The sequence below is a fragment of the Oenanthe melanoleuca genome, chromosome 6 (genome assembly GCF_029582105.1).
Source record: "Oenanthe melanoleuca isolate GR-GAL-2019-014 chromosome 6, OMel1.0, whole genome shotgun sequence".
Taxonomy (NCBI): domain Eukaryota; kingdom Metazoa; phylum Chordata; class Aves; order Passeriformes; family Muscicapidae; genus Oenanthe; species Oenanthe melanoleuca.
Window position 1 is genome coordinate 17,433,410 of NC_079340.1, and position 16,073 is coordinate 17,449,482.

Sequence of the window (16,073 nt, forward strand, 5' to 3'; positions counted from 1 at the left end):
TGTGCTATGTACCTGCTCTGGATGGAGCAGAACCTTGTCTTAGAAACTATGGAAGATCTGAAGGCTGAGGAGGTACTTTTCATATCTTCCACAGTCATGGCAAAATCTAAGAACTGCTAGCAGCTATACAGCTAAGTGGGTATGACTCATGTGCCTTTAGTGGTTTAGTGGCTTTGTCCTCGGACTGAACCATTGGGTTGCATCCCTGTCTTATGCAAAATAACTAAGTTCAGCTCCAGCATGTCTGGGCACTATTAAACATTTTTCAGGTTACATTTGGGGTAGGTTTGGTATATTTCTGCAGAATTCTCAGCAGCAGAATTCTCCTGAAAGGAAGTGAAATCATGCTTATTTCTTTTTTAAATCTGAGTTTAGCTACATAGTTGTTGCTATCATCAGAGAACCCCTCTTCACCCCCTGCATGTGCCTACTCACATGCACATGCCAAATTGCACTTAATCAGACAAATTAGATTCTTCTAACTTTCAGTGCAGTAGGAGACATTATTTTCTAACTGAAGCAGAGTGGAACTGAGGTGGCAGGTTCTAATTCTCATATTTGGTGAATGTACCTTACCTAAAATATTATCTTGTCCTATGGTCCCAGTAACAAAGGTGCATTTATACCTCACCTGATGAAATTTGCCGAAGTTGCCTAGAATTCATCTGTGCATTGAATTTGTGCTGGGCAGAGCAGAGGTCCAGTAGGTATTTACATGTCTTTGCTGTATCAGTAATGAAGGTGTGTTTCTTGCCACTGAAGCTGCTTTCAATCATGAATTTTTTTCTCTGAAGGGGAAATAAAAGCACAGGTTGCTTCACATATCAGTCATTCCACTGAGGCACTGACAGTTCATTTATATAATCTCGTTGGTTTGTTCTGTTGTATTTATGCCTGACTGCATCCCTTTTGCATGCAGTAAATGCCTGTTGCAAATTCAGCACTTGTAAGCCAGGTGTCTGTCATTGGGATCATAACTCTTCTATGTTGAAAGTCAAGAACCTTAGGACACTGAATGCATTGATAGCAGATTGCTAAAACTGCAAAATGTGGCCTTACAGATGTTAAAATTATTAAACAAATTTAATATGTAAAGGAACATATCTTCTAGGGGGAGAAGGACCATTTTTGGAGAGCAAACAAACTGGGAAATGTGTGGTCTAGTTTGACACCTAAAGTGTACAATAGCACATTGATATACCTCTAATGTCAAAATCCCATTCAGAAATGGGTCACAATCTTGTCACAAATACTAGTTTGTTAGCAGACATCAATATATTAAGAGATGAGGATGGGAATAATGAGATCTGGAAAGTAAATGATCCCATGACCTGATGTAGGCAGAAAAACAGAAAAAAGAGCAATAAAGACAATTAATAAGGAATTAATAAGGAATATGCCATAGAGATATTTGGAACAGTCTTTTAGATTATTCAGTTTTATAGTAATTTGTCTTTGGCCTTGGCATAGATACTGCAGAACTATACCTCACAAAGAACTCAGTATCTTGGTATCCAGATCCAGCTTTGATTTTAAATTCTTTTCAGAAAGAACTTGCCCATATAAAGTGACTCTAATTCTTGCTCTGAATGCAGTAAATTTATTAAAGTGATGGGAAGAAAGGCAGTAAAGTAGTAGAGTAGAGAAGAGATTCAGTTAGTTCCAACTCACATGAGCTGAAATTCTCTCTGTTTCACGCCACTGGAATCTTAAACTGGCAATTCTTGTGTGATTTTTGTTCTCATAGACGATGATGCCTTTGGCACAGATTCCCAGGATTATGTCCCCTTCTGTCTCTTTCTTCTCTTGGGACACACGATAGAATAACACTCCATATTCAGGAAGTTGCTGAGTCACCTTGTAGAGAAAAAGTGCTTTTACCATGCCTTACTCAAAAAGATTAATGGGAAGGAAAGTTATGTAGATGGAGGAGAAAATGCTTTTGAGTGTCTGAGGAGCCAGTGTCTGCCCCTTCCATCCAACCATGCAGGGGATATTCTGAGGAATTCACTCAGAAGTTCTGGGTATTCATGCTTGTCTTTCTACCTCCTGTACTTGGCTTCAAGATTGTTTAAATGTGACTCAGACACCTTACAGAACTATGGAATCTGACCAGGATTTACTGTCTGATCTGCAGACCAATATGAGTTTATCCTAAAACCTTCTGTTTTCTTTCTGGGAAGCTACTGTAGAATCCTCAAATGACTTTTCAATTGTGAACAGAGATTTTCAGTGACCAGAATGACACACTTTAAGATCTGCTTTTTCAGAAAGTAACCATAGTACAAATGTTCAGGTCCTGAAAACTGGGGCATCTATAATCACTAGCTGAATCTGGGTTTTAATGTTTAATCTCTTTCATATTTGGAATTTACATGTTCTTGCCATGGGGTCTGTCTTTCTCACTTTCTATGATGTGTTGGCTCCTTCTACAGACTCATTCATTGAAACGGATACTAACAAAGCTGCTTTTCTTCATTGGATTTGCCACGCATGATGGGACTGTCATTGAGGCTAAGCTTCAATCTATTTCTTCAATTGCACTGACAGTGTTAGATGAGAAACTAATATAATTAAATAGCAAATGAACCAAAATGATGCTAAAAATAACAGCATGTGGCACTGCAGCAAAATGGCTACTGGTATTTATCCATTATCTAATCCCTGATATTTTTCATTTGATGGAAAGCAGAGAGGTTTCAGGACAAGGAGAAATTAGCAGGGAGAAAGTTAAATCCTATGTCACTGTGATACTTTAAAACTCTAGAAAAATAGTCAAGTGAGAAAATACTTCAGATAACTCCTTCTTCACTTCCAGGGTTCACAGATACTTTAAATAAACCATCACTACATGTTTAGAAAGTGGCTGAACAGCTGCTGTAATTTCAGAAATCAAAAAAAGTGCTTATTCTCATGTTTTATAATCTTCTGGAGCCCAGACATGTTGGTAACATGCCAAAAATTTACATCAAGTCTTAGAATGCTGCAAATACACCAAAACATGTTATAACAACTCTCAGTGATAAGTGATAGTATCTACAGCAGAATGAAATTCTGAGGATTTTGTTGACTATTCAAATTTTTTCATGATATCTAAAATCCACTGTATCAGGGAAGAAGAAAATAGACAACAGTAAATAGAGAGGGGCTTTCCACCTCAAAATTAATAAATGGTGTTTGGGGTATGGCAAGTTACCTTTAAAAATTCTAGTTCAGCTTCATCCTCGAACAGGGAGCGGTTCATGCGGTGCAATTTAGCGAGCTCTCGCTGCACATATGCCAGGGTCATTTTCTCTATTCGACTTGCTGGAACGTAGTCTTCAACACGAAAATAGTTCTTTCCATGCATCTGTGGGGGAGAACATTGAGAAAACAGAGAGACAGGAGCCTTTTGTTCTTTCTTTACTTTTCTTATTCATTGCATTTCATTTTCAAGGTGACCCATATGCAGAGGTCACCCTGCTGCCATTTCCCAAAGGAAAGTGAGAACAGCACCTAGTGTCCTGACAGCCAAATTGCCTCTTGCCCCTGTGCTCTTCTTTGCCACTTCTTCTGCCCCTTTTCCGCTTCTTTGAGCAGAGGGGGGAAAGGAGATGGGCCTACAGGTGTGTCCTGCACTTAGAGCTGACAGCTACAGCTGCATCAGTACAACCTATAGTGGGGGACCCATTGCCATGATAGATCTGTCCACGTGGATCAGATCACTCAGACCTCAATTAACAGAGCTACACTGATTTACATGGAAGACAACATAAATGGGTGTTTTCTATACCCTTGAAAACTAGAACAGCTAGTTCAGATATACAATCAGAGACCTCCCTGTCTTTGCAGCTTGTGGATCTGAGCCTACACATAAAATAGCTGTGAATTCTGAACTGTTCATTTGATTTTCTCTTCCCTATTTACTAATCTCTTTAAGCCCCTCCTCACATCCAAGCTAGGCCTGTGTTGGAAACTACAGATTTTCTAGAGCCATATTTCCTGGCAAATTCACCTGCCTCGTTACTACTCCATAATCAGGAAAATTTTGTAATATTTAAAATTAAGTCTGAAGGATTTTTCTGGTGGACTTTTAACTGAAGTTCTCTGCTATTCACATTTCCTCTTTAAATGCTATGTGACAGACAAAAGCTGCAGAAGTTGTAGAGAGAGACCTCTGAGAAATGCTGTATTATTTCTCCACACCTCAGAAGCATAATTGCCAAGCTCTGCCTGTAAAGCCAAAGCGCCGAGTTTCAGGGCAGTCTCATCACTGCAATATAATCGCTCCTCCAAAATATCTTTACGAAGCTGCAGGTAAAACTGATGCCTTGTCAAGCCGTGCCTGGAATAGAAAAGGGTTTAGGAACTCAGGAGGAGCTTTGAATGGTATCCCTAAATGCTACTGGTTTTCCTTCAGTCAGCAGAATTGTGCACTTACTGAATAACACTGAAGTGGTTGACAAAGAATTTTATCCTTAGAAAGAGTGTGAAATTAATGATGGACATTTTCTTCTTGTGTTGGTCATTCCAGCCATCTGGGGCCACTTTGTAGAGTTTGGTCTCCTCATCCAAAAAGAAAAATTCTTTACCTGAAATGAGAATTTTGGGTTCTGTAATAAACCTGGATATACTTCAGAAGCTTAAAGTTCTGCTGTCTACATAGAGTGCATTACTAGCAATAAAAAATAAAATGGATTTGAGATGTCAGCTAAGATTTACTTTTCTGAGTTATGATTTAAATTATTGCTCATTTGATGGAGAACTTAGTATGTTATTTTGGATTACAAATGTTAGATGCTGGATTAGTATGGTATCTGAGAAATCACTCAAGGATTCATGGAGCTTGCATTCTTCTCACTATTCAGGTTCTGCACCCCTTTGTAATCCTCATGCTATACACCCACGCTGTGCTCTTTTTCAGTGCCTCAGCTGTGCCTGCCATCAGAAGGGGACTAGGACCTGGTAGATGACACAGCTGAATCTGTACTCCCCCTTGTATCTAGGAAAGAACACAGGCAGCCTTTCTCAGTGCAGTGCTTCCTGGAATTTCTGCTGGAGCTGCATGGTTGAGTGCATGGCTGGGACACAGCCTTTTCTGCCTGGGAATATCAGCCAGTAAATGTCGTATGGCTGTGCTGATGCACAGTCCTAGGGCAGACATGCTTTACATCAGTGCAGTGCAGTTTAAATCCTACCTTTGCACAAGCTTTGTGTCTGCTTCTATCCAAAGATCTTAAAGGATCTTAGTGGAATTCATTGATAAAATGACTACAGAGGCACTGAGAGACAGAGATGTCACTGTACATCACTTCTCATTACCTTTCAGGTAAGCCAAGCCAAAGTAGAAATGTTCCACCAAGTTTGCATATGCCACCACGGTGTTGAAAACATCTCTTGCCTTGGTCTTGATGTCACATTGCACCTCAAGGCACTGGCCATTGAGTAGAATCACATTGAGGTCCCTTTGGGACAAGTAGGATTTCCCTTTTTTAGTCTAAGAACACACAAGAAAGACTGAAGAATGAGTTCCAAGTACAAGCAATGCAAGTTCCACAGCATTTTATTACTGAGGCCCACTAGTAGCCTGTCTCTATACAACCTCATGGAATTGGTCACAACACCATGCTATTCTCTGCCTCCCTTCTCATAAATTAACATCACAAACATTTCTAATTTTTTTAAAACCTAGAAAATCAAAACAAAACAGCTGAGCATACTGAACGTCTCCAGTCACCAGGGTTATTCTAGATTTGGAGCTAATTTCAAATTTGCTTTGCTCTGATTTTACTGCTGTCTGCTGTCAACTTTCTACCTTATCTTAATGAAAGGTAAAGTATGTGCTTGCAACCTGGAGAAGTCCTATACATTGGAACTAGATGTCATATTCTAGATTTGCTGTACTTTGTGTCAAAAGTCTAGGGCTAAAGTAGCATTCTTAGCTGAGAAGGATAAATTAGGCTTTTTTTGCACCAACAGGAATAACTAAATAGCACTAAGGATTAAAGCACATCATTTCAAGTCTCAATACCTCTGCAGGAGCCCTAACTTGTTTTGAGAGGAGGACATGGAAAGAATACTGCGTTGAGACTCAAGTGCTACTTGCAAAGAGCCTGACTAAAATGTCACTGGATTAGTTCTAAATTCTTAATGTTCATACTTACCACAATTGATCCAGGTAGCTGTAAGGTCACTGGTGGTTCACTAGACAAAATAATAAATTCTGGACCTGAAAACTGCAAGGAGACAGTTTAGAAATTTGGTAAGTCTTCTTAATGGAATGCAGATCCCAAAAGAAAGTATCAATGAAACCAATTTCTGTTGATCTGTATGCTGGATTTAATTGAATTCAATGTCTAATAAGGTGTAAATGCTGACTGATGACTTCTCTCTGTTTGGGGTCTCTCCTGTGGAGACTCTCCAGTCTAAGTACGGGTAGGGGTAAGCTCATGCTGAAGCTTTTTTTTCTGTAAAGGCACTTATTCAAGATGCATTTCCTTTGCAAGATGCCTATTTTTATTACACTTATAGAAATTTAATTTATTCTGAGACCTTTACTCAATTGATTCTCAAATTACTCTGAGGACAGTCACATGTAAACACATACATATAAACCACTGTGATAGAATGAGCCCAGCTTCCCTAGGAACTCAACTGAAATGCAGAGCTGCTTTCTTCCCCCACAATAAAGGCTGACTGATGGTTCTTATTAGTAGACATTGTATTCCTTTGTTTTAACTTCAAATAACTTCAGCATTTTTTAAGGTCTTTTTTTCTTGCTGAGCATCCACTTTAACGAATTTTATATATTGGGTTTTCATCAGATACATCTACGCATTCAGATTCCTTAAGCAGACAGAAATAATTAAATGTCTTCAAGTAATAAGATGTGAATCTTTCCAGCCATTCACAATGACTTAGTAACTTGACCCATTTAGATACTTAAAAAAACCCTATATAATATGCAGTTTTGTATCAGATTAAAGAGGGACCAGCACTGTGTTGTAACAGTTGCTGAACTCCTTCTGTTAAAGGCCATTATTATCCCCACAAAAATCATAACAATAAAATTTAAAACTTTTATGAGAAAAGGTAATTTTCCAAGGTGTCTTACTGAAGCTCTTGACCAAATATTTGTCACTGGTCGCTGCTGAGCTTCTGAACTGGGAAGAGGTGAAAGGGCTCACCAGCCTGAAACCTGTCCCTTCTTGTTCTACAACAGAAAACTCCATATGAAGGATCATGGTGGAGTTTTCTGTGGTTCCATTATTTCTGAATTTTTGAAATCCAGCTTTTAAAGAAACATTATCTTTTCCATTTAACAGAGTCCTACCACAACTTAGCAACTAGAAATGGTCAACAAGGAGAACTACTGTCTGGGCACATTCTGCCAGCCTATGCTTTCTGTCCAGACATGCACTGTAAAAAAAATATGTCCTTTGAGCACCTTTGGCTGGAAAACATTTGGGTTAAGTGTCTCTGTAAATTTTTTTGCTGTTCTGAAGCTGCTGTGAAATTGGTTGGTGAAAATAGTCCATATGGTGTTTGATGCTTGCAGAAATCACATATGTAGGTCAGAGAGGGTTCAGTTATGAGGTTTTTCGTAGTCTTTATGAACAATTGCTTTCACTGCCTTCAGTTCTGACAGCACAACTGCATCATGCCTAATTTGGAGTTTTTTCAATTTAGAACATTCATCTAATAAGATGACTCAGTAGCTAATATGCAAATCACTGTCTAACAAAAATTAGATGAGAGGCTTATCTTTAGTGATATTTACATTTTGAAATCAGCTTATATGTTTTTCATCATTCACCTTTTCCTTCCTGTGGAACAAACATTTCTGTGATGCAGCAGCTGCTGAGTAGTCCTTTGTAGACACAGAGAAGGTGGAGCCCAAGCTTAGCAGGTTCTGTCGGTTGTTCTTCTGAGTTCCACCTGGGATTTCTTCTACAGCACTCACCGACCTTCAAAGGAAATGTCATAGTCAGAAAAATATATAACATGCATTCAACACTACAGCAACTCAGGGACAGAGAGCTTAAGGTACAGTAACTGCTGGAATACTATGAAACCCAGGGCAATGTCTGTTATAAGCCCCTTAATGTTACTTTACAGAAATAGAGAAATAATTTAACAGGAGTGATATTATTGGTACCATTTAGAAATAAATCTAAACAGCTTGCTGGAAATTTGGGGAGCAGAGTTTGTCTTTTAGCAGAGGAGGGGAATTTATTCTTGGCAGCATGATTTTAGATCCAGCGTATTCAGATCATGTCCAGGTTGTCAGTCAGAGGCATGGCAATTGTTCTGAAGTACTCAGTAAATAAATCTTCTGTTACTTATATAACTGCTAGATATATGATTAATATATAGACATCTGTGAACACACACATAAATGTTTGTGTGTGTAGTTAGACAAGTAGACAGAGACTTTTTTCTTGACAAAAGCAGCCACTATCCTGCCATCTGCTTGTAGGTCTCTCTTGTTGCAGCTTTACAGGTGTACTGGGACATCTCATATTGCCCAGATTATCATGGCTGATTTATCAGGAAGTTCAAACTGTTTACTTGGGACACATTTAATTGGGAGTTGATCTAAATTGAGCATTTCCTGTGGGCCTGAATTACTTGTGTCATGGTTAAAAGAAGAAACTCCTTTTTAACTGGGTCAAGAACCCAATTTAAGTGGGATGTCTGTAGGGATTATATGGTGCTTAACTATGGGATTCTGGTCTTTGTGGTGCCTAGAGCCTGACAGTACTTACATCTCTTCTTCATTTGGAAACAGCCATGACTGTAGCTGCACTGTGCTAACACCCAGCCTAGAAAACTCTTCTTTGGCAGCAGCATTACCCTGGCTTTTGAAAAGGAGTTAGTATCAGTTGTACAATTCTCAGTTTTCTTTGCCAATGTCTACAGGGCTGCTGTCCATGCCATGGCTGAAAAGAGGCTAATCCTCAAGACAGAGCAGAGGTCTTTACTGTTTGTATCCCTGGATTAACTGTAACTCTCCAGTAAAGTGCAGTGCAGGGCTGGATATGACTGACACAAGTGAGGAAAATCAATCCAAGGACCGAGGTGGAAATGCAAATGAAAATGATGCATTATATCCATGGTCTGCCATAACCACTCCAGAGCACACAAGGTGTGACAGTACTTTAATGTGACAGCAAGGTAAGACCACATCCAAAATCTGAATGTGGACAAATAAGGACTCTGACAGAATGCCTTGATGGGGAAAGCAATGACTATTCATACCTTTTCAACAGATTTTTCTCTTCATAAAATTATATAATTATTAAGGTTAGAAAAGACCTCTAAGATCATCAAATCCATCCTTTCACAGTCTCTGTGGAGCAGATTCCAGTTGTTTGCATCAGAGAGGGCTAGTGCTGCTCCCCTGTCTGGTGGAGACACAGCTGGTGGCAGCTGTTCTGGGGAACCTGTGGCATCTGGCAGGACACAGTGCTACAGAGAAAATGTGGAAATCCTGATTTGCTTGTTTTGTATGGACTGTTCAGGGCTCAAGTTCCATTTCACTGGAGCTTTTGGATTGTTCCACTTGGAACCAAGCCAAGTCTAGGTGATCATTATTTATTTATTCTACACAATAGAATATTATGTATTTATTAAGTTATTTATTCTGTATAAATAGTAGCTATTATCAAAACAGGCTCAGATGGCAATTCAGGCATTTTCTGATACTGACATTGCCACATTAGTTGCTGGCTTCACTTGGTTATAAAACATCTTCCATCCTGTAAAAATCTGAATCGAGTTTACCTGTTTATGAAGAGCTTGTAGCTACTTTGTGTCCTTGACCCACTAAGTGTGGTGTCATATGATCTGTGTGTCTCTGGAACTCTTCCTGCAATAAATAAAGGAAATTTCAAAATTCAAGCAATAGTACCAGCACTCAGCATCTGATGTTAGGGCAATTACAGCAGAGAAGAAATTTAGACTGGCAGCTTCCTCTCTTGTGTCCTTGCTTGGACACGATAAATGGCTATTTAATAAGGTTAATGAATACTACACCACCAGAATTCCCTGTTCCCTAGTTATTGTTACTTCCTCTTCATAACCCTTTATGTGAATGTAATTTGGAAAACAGCTGTGTAGGTACAATGGCTGTCATTTCCATCTGTATAGGGGTAATTTGTGAAACAGCTTTTTCTCTTCAAAATTATGCCAAATTTTTGTTCTTCTATTTTTAGGCATAAAATGGGTGGAAAAAGCCATGAAACTTCTCTGGCTTAATCAAAGTAGAATATAAAATCAATGAAATGAAAATGCTTGTATCTATTTCACTGGTTACTTGCTATGTTAAATATATTGTGAATGTTTTTGCATCATAAAAACATGGTGGGAGTAGTGGACAGTTTGTGGGTACTTAGCAAATAAGGATTGCATTGTTTTTCACCTGCAATAATCTCTGTTGCTACAGGATGAGCAGGTGTTGCTTTGCCCAAATACATGAAGGTTGAAATTTAGAGTGAGAACCAGAGAGGGTTATGCACAAGCTATGAATGTTTCTTGTATCAGCAGAGATGTTTGAAATCTTTAGGAAAGGATGAGAAGATTAATTTTTTATTCACTTGGATAATTTAATTGATCTTATTTGAAGAATTTAATATCAAACTATTGCCTAAGTAGGATGATAGAGGTGGTAAGATAAGCTGTGTGGAAGCAATCATTTAGATAAAACATTCATGCACTACACCCTGAGACTTCACTCTAAATTGCAACATGAAAATGTGACACCAAATTCTAGTGTACCAACCAACCAACTGCAATTTTAAAACCTAGAAAATCTACAGTCACATTGCTAAAATAAGCATAAACATGTGGGGATTTTTGAAGCTGCAGATGGTAGTGACAAAATGTGAGACTGGAGATAAGCTAGTTACCAAAGTTAAGATTCAATCCTGTGTTCTGAAACAACATGCTTTTTAATGAGAAAGTCTTGCAAAAATCTCTGCTTGCACTGTGGTTTTCATATAAATGTATAAATACATTTTGACAAGCACATAGAATTCCCCTTAGTCTTTCTGTATCTGTTACAGCAGTGGGACAGCTTGGCTACTTTCAGTGGCCAGGCTGCCATGCTTGGATCACAAATCCAACACATTAAATTAACATTTATTCTTCAAAGAAGTTGATGTTGCAGATTTACTATCTGTTAAATGAGCTTTTAATGTGTAATCTTGATAGAGATATTGATCTCCTTTGATGATGGTGCTCTACTAGATGGTAATATTTCTTCTCAGAGAAGAATGCTTTTTTTTAAAATGTTGTTTCATGAAAGAATGTCTGTGACAAACAAGGTCTCACATTCTGTGTTTACTCATGTATTTTTAGAATCCTGTCTTATAAAATCCTGAGTATGAACAGCTACCAGTGTTTCAGTAGAGACTGAGACATGCACAAAGTCACTGAAATGAGCCTTTGTCAAGTTTATGACCAAAATGGTTTTTAAACTGCTTACAAAACAGACTTCTGTTCTGAGTTTACCTTCACTGTGTGCAACCATGTATGTGACTGACACATGTGTCACTCAGGGGAGAGCTGCAGTCTCAGGTTTTTATTGCTGCTGATATTGATTGCAATTCTGGAGCTTCAAAAAGTGCCTTGCAGGAGGAGAGCATTAACATGAATAACCTCACTTTCCTCATCCTTGGGCTGAGGGCTTAGGGCTGAGAGGCTATGACATGATGGGTTTTTTTCCCAGGATGTGCTTAATTTCTCTCTGAATTATGTCCTCATAGAACATTCACTCTTAGGTATTATTTATAGATTGAGCTGATTTCGGAGCTGACATCCTGATATTGCCCCCCATATGCATTTGTGGGGTAGCCCCACCTTTCCTGTGTCAAGACCCCATGTGCCAAAAGCATAATGACAGGCTTTGTGATCAGCTTTACCTGGCAAAGGGGATGTGAAGCAAGGAAGAGGTGATGGGGCTACATGGTAGCCAGGGAATAAATAGCTTTACTGTAGGACACAGTGAAAAATAATCTAATATAAAAGTATCTTTCTTCTCTACAACTTCCCATAAATATACTTCCCAAGTCACATAACCACAAGTTGCATGGGAGTATCTATCACCTAGTACATGGTCAGTCCCACACTTCAGGGGACAAAAGAGAGGAATACATAATTCACAAACTTAATCTTTTATAAAAATCTTACCTCTCCTGTGTCCTCGGTTAGACAGCGTCAAAGATGTGCTTTCAGAAATACTATTAGAGTCACTATAATCCACAGAGAGTTGTCTGTAATCTTCTGTTGACTGACTATAATTCATTAATCTGGGCCCTTTGTCTGGAAACAGAAAGGAAATGGGGTGAATCATAAACTTTGATTATAAGTTATTGTATTTGCATGTTAATGTAAATAACATTTGAGTTAGCAGATTTTTATATAGTCCTTATCCTTCTGTCTTCTAATCCTGACTCCAATTCCTTAAAGACTAAGGGCAGTTTGGTAGCTTCATTCTATTACTTTCATATTCTAACCAAAATTGGTTTTCATAGTTCTCAGCTATTCCGTATAAAAGAAATCTAATACATTAAATCTGTTCTACATGTTTAACTGAAAGGTTGCAAAGTGCAGATAATCTGCAAAGTTTTTATTCCTTGTACTCTGAGGTCCAAAACCTTGAGCTATAACTTCTTTCTGTGTGCAGGATGGACAATGCCCAGAGAATCCACTACCAGAGTCAGATGCAGAAATTCCATTAAGGAGTCATCCTAATAGATTAGGATATACATATTTTTCTTGCACACTGACTTAACTTAGTTTGAATTCTCTGTTGTCCTTTTACAGAATCTCTGAAGCATAATTTTTAATTTAAAAAAAAAGGAAGAAAAGGAAGGCTGACTTGCAAAGTGTGGCTCACACATTTTTAATACAATTGACACTAATTAATTGAAATCCTTCAGCAAGTGTAAGTCAAGTGACCTGAATCACTGGCAAACACAGAGATCACACCAGATACACAATCCCTAGAAGCAGTGTGAAGAAACTGGCAGGAATTTGTGGCTAATATGGGGTTGAAGATGGGACCATCCCTTTTGGCAGCAGCAGAATTTCTACCTACTTTTGCAAGTGTGAATCTATTCAGTTCTTGAATATAAGTGAACCAATATGGCTTGGGGGATAGTTAGTCTGTATGTTTCCAAAATAATCCCCTTTTTTTTATAACCAATGATACCTAATGGAAATGTTCCAGATCTATTTAAATCTATGTTTGATTCTAGCTGATTTCACAAAGAATATGTGTGATTTGCTGAATGGGAATTGTATTGCTCATATGCCTAATTTTGAGCATATCCCAAAAAAATCCTGTATTGCTTGGGTCAGCTTTCCCCTTGCCCCAAAATCAGAGATCTCTGTCAAAGTGAGCAGTACAGTGTAGACACCAGAAAAAACATACAGAATTACTCTGAGGGATAATAACTCTTGGTCTTGGCCAAATGAAATAAAAAATTGGTATATACTGGTTTATTCATATAGTAAGCAGGATTTGGCTTTGCTTTGAAATCATTCCAGCAATTCATGTGTGAATTTATAAAATATCTTTTGAATGGAAAATTAAGCTAAAATCCAAAAAGAAACCACAAATCTTTGCTTGAGTAATCAAATAGGAAGGATGAATATATATTCCTTAACGGCAGGAGGATAACCTCATAGGATCCCAACTTCAAAAATACACTGGAGTACACAAAGTAAAAAGGCAGTTTTGAAGGTAGAGGAGTTTTATATGCACAGGTTTTATGCAAAGTGCCCTAAGAGTCAAATCTGTGCAAGCTGATTTGTTATCGTTGCTTCAGTGATAAGCCCTGAGACTACTGTCCTTTGTGGGAATACAGAAAAGAAACCTCACTGACGTGCCTCCGAGTCTTTCCATTACAAAGTAATTTATATGTAAAGCAATAACTATCCTATCCAACACTACAAGTAATCACTGCAGCATGAAATTAAACAATCCATCTACCTTGGGAAAGACACAGAAAAGGCTGTCTGTATCCTTATCAGAGAGCTCAGATTATCAATCTTGCTTTACCTTGGTGAAAATTCATCTGGGATGACAGTGTTGAGGTGTCCGATATTTTTTCGTGCAGTCTTTTCCTTATCACGTGGCTTCTGTTCAGCTGAGAGGCTGTGCTGTCTTCAGTGACCACCTGCTCTGTCTAGAAGGCAGTAATATTGAAAGTCACTGTCATATGATATGTGAACTTCAGACTCTCATAGTGAAGTGATCCTTGCCCTCTGGCTGTCAGAGGCTGCTGATTTGCTTTGTGTTAGCAACTTCATTTTCTCAGATTATCACAAAGCAGGACTGAGTATGTTGGCTCTATGCTCTTAGGCTAGCTAAATTTAAGAGAGGGCACCCTCTGTTACAGTGGCAAAGAGAGTAAGAAAGTGCAAGGGAGAAATTTTTCTCGGAATCTTAATGAGTACTGGTTGAAAACAAAAAAATTCTGATGTGTTTTCTTCCATTATCAGTCAGCTCATCAAGAAAAATGGTTTTTGATATTTCAAATGATGAAAAAAACTTATGTGCTCATTTATTAGAGACCTCATGTGGTCAGGCTTGATTGCACAGCAAATATTCAGTTGCACTTAAGGACAATGAGTTAATTTCCTATCATAATGTAAATGAGATTTCTTTGAATTTAATGAAGAAAGTCTGAAACCAGAGTGGCAATGGAGAAATCTTTGCTTTTGTGTAGAGTCCTTTACTTTGGCCAATATGAGGTCTCTGTAAGGGCTATGACTGCTTCAGTACTAACTAAAGAAATTAAGGTACTGTAAGTACAAAAGCTCAATCACTTCAGGAGTGTGGAAGTGGTGTGTGAGATGGCTTCCTTGCTTTATTTGCTTGTACACGTGCCCACACAATTTCCTGCCTAGAAGTTTAGAACCAAATCTCACTTCCTTAATCCATACAGACATTAATTTTGGCAATCACTCACCTGTGTCCCATGTTGCTGTGCAGCTCTCTCACCACAGAAAAGGAGATGATTGGAGTATGAGAGTAGTACCTACCTCGCTGGCACTTCCCACTGCAAACTGAACCATTTTCTTTATGTAGAATTTTGCTGGTAAGGAAGCAGATTCCTTCTGATGTGCTTCACATACTTCCAGAATGGATTCAGGAGAAAGTCTTCTATGTGGCAGATCTTCACACAGTGTCAGCAAGAGTGTGTGTAGTTGGTCACTCAGCTGGAGGGACTGAGTCAAAATAGAGGTGCTGTTAAATGACATCTCCCAGGGGACTGAAATCCTGTGTAACCAGGACCAGGAATTTCTGTAAGCCTTTCACTCTGGGTGAGAAACATGCACTGAATTCCTTTAGACTTTGGAAAAATTCCAGACAAGCAGCATATCAGCACTGAATGACCCTCTAGTGGCATCCAGGATAGCCTTGGAGGGAATTGACATCTCCAAAAATGATCGTCAGCCCAATTAGGGGCCTCTTGGTGACAGGCAGTTCAGTTTGCTCCAGAGCTTTGTTAATTAGACTGTGAATCAAAGATTCATGGAAGTAAGACATGTGGTAGCATTAGCTTCAAAAAGGTGAGGAGTTATACCAGCCAAAACTGTTGTCATAGAGACCAGATACTTATGTTTGAAGGCCACTTAGCTTATAAAGCTTTTTCTCTTAGAATGTGAAAGGGAGGTTAAATCTACTAGAAGCCTGTAATCTCCAAATTGAGAACAAGCAACCAAAAGTATCAATATAGAAATGAAGCAAAAAGTATGTTACAAGTCTTTGAAAGGATTCTGGGTAAGCAAGAAATTTATAATTTCAGCTAGCAGAGATACTGATAGAATTGGCTCAGAACTAAGCGGAGTTATTTAGTTTAATTCTTCCACTTTTGAAAAAAACACATAAATGTGCACAGCACCACAATCATGCCAACATGATGTTTCTGTTTTAGTCCTGACTAACTTAGACTCATAGAAAAATTTAGGTTGAAGAAGACCTTTAATATCATGGAATGCAATCATAAACCTAACACTGGCAAGTTCACCACTAAATTATGTCCCTAAATGTCACAACTACACATCTTTTAATAGCTCCA

The 16,073-nt window shown here is 38.5% G+C and overlaps 1 protein-coding gene across 1 annotated transcript in view; it reads right to left on the minus strand.

Annotated features, from left to right (window-relative positions):
• The window catches only part of FRMPD2 (FERM and PDZ domain containing 2), a 51,453-nt gene extending 37,314 nt beyond the window's left edge, over window positions 1–14,139 (minus strand). Inside the window, exons 1-11 of the mRNA XM_056495152.1 lie at window positions 14,048–14,139; window positions 12,172–12,303; window positions 9,766–9,850; window positions 7,796–7,946; window positions 6,144–6,215; window positions 5,302–5,476; window positions 4,421–4,571; window positions 4,186–4,324; window positions 3,197–3,349; window positions 1,672–1,857; window positions 632–788 (exon numbers count right to left, since the gene is read on the minus strand). Of these exons, the coding sequence (XP_056351127.1) occupies window positions 632–788; window positions 1,672–1,857; window positions 3,197–3,349; window positions 4,186–4,324; window positions 4,421–4,571; window positions 5,302–5,476; window positions 6,144–6,215; window positions 7,796–7,946; window positions 9,766–9,850; window positions 12,172–12,303; window positions 14,048–14,063 (1,417 nt within the window). The 5' untranslated portion in view covers window positions 14,064–14,139. The remainder of the gene's footprint in view (window positions 1–631; window positions 789–1,671; window positions 1,858–3,196; window positions 3,350–4,185; window positions 4,325–4,420; window positions 4,572–5,301; window positions 5,477–6,143; window positions 6,216–7,795; window positions 7,947–9,765; window positions 9,851–12,171; window positions 12,304–14,047) is intronic.
• Between the last annotated feature and the right edge of the window lie 1,934 nt (window positions 14,140–16,073).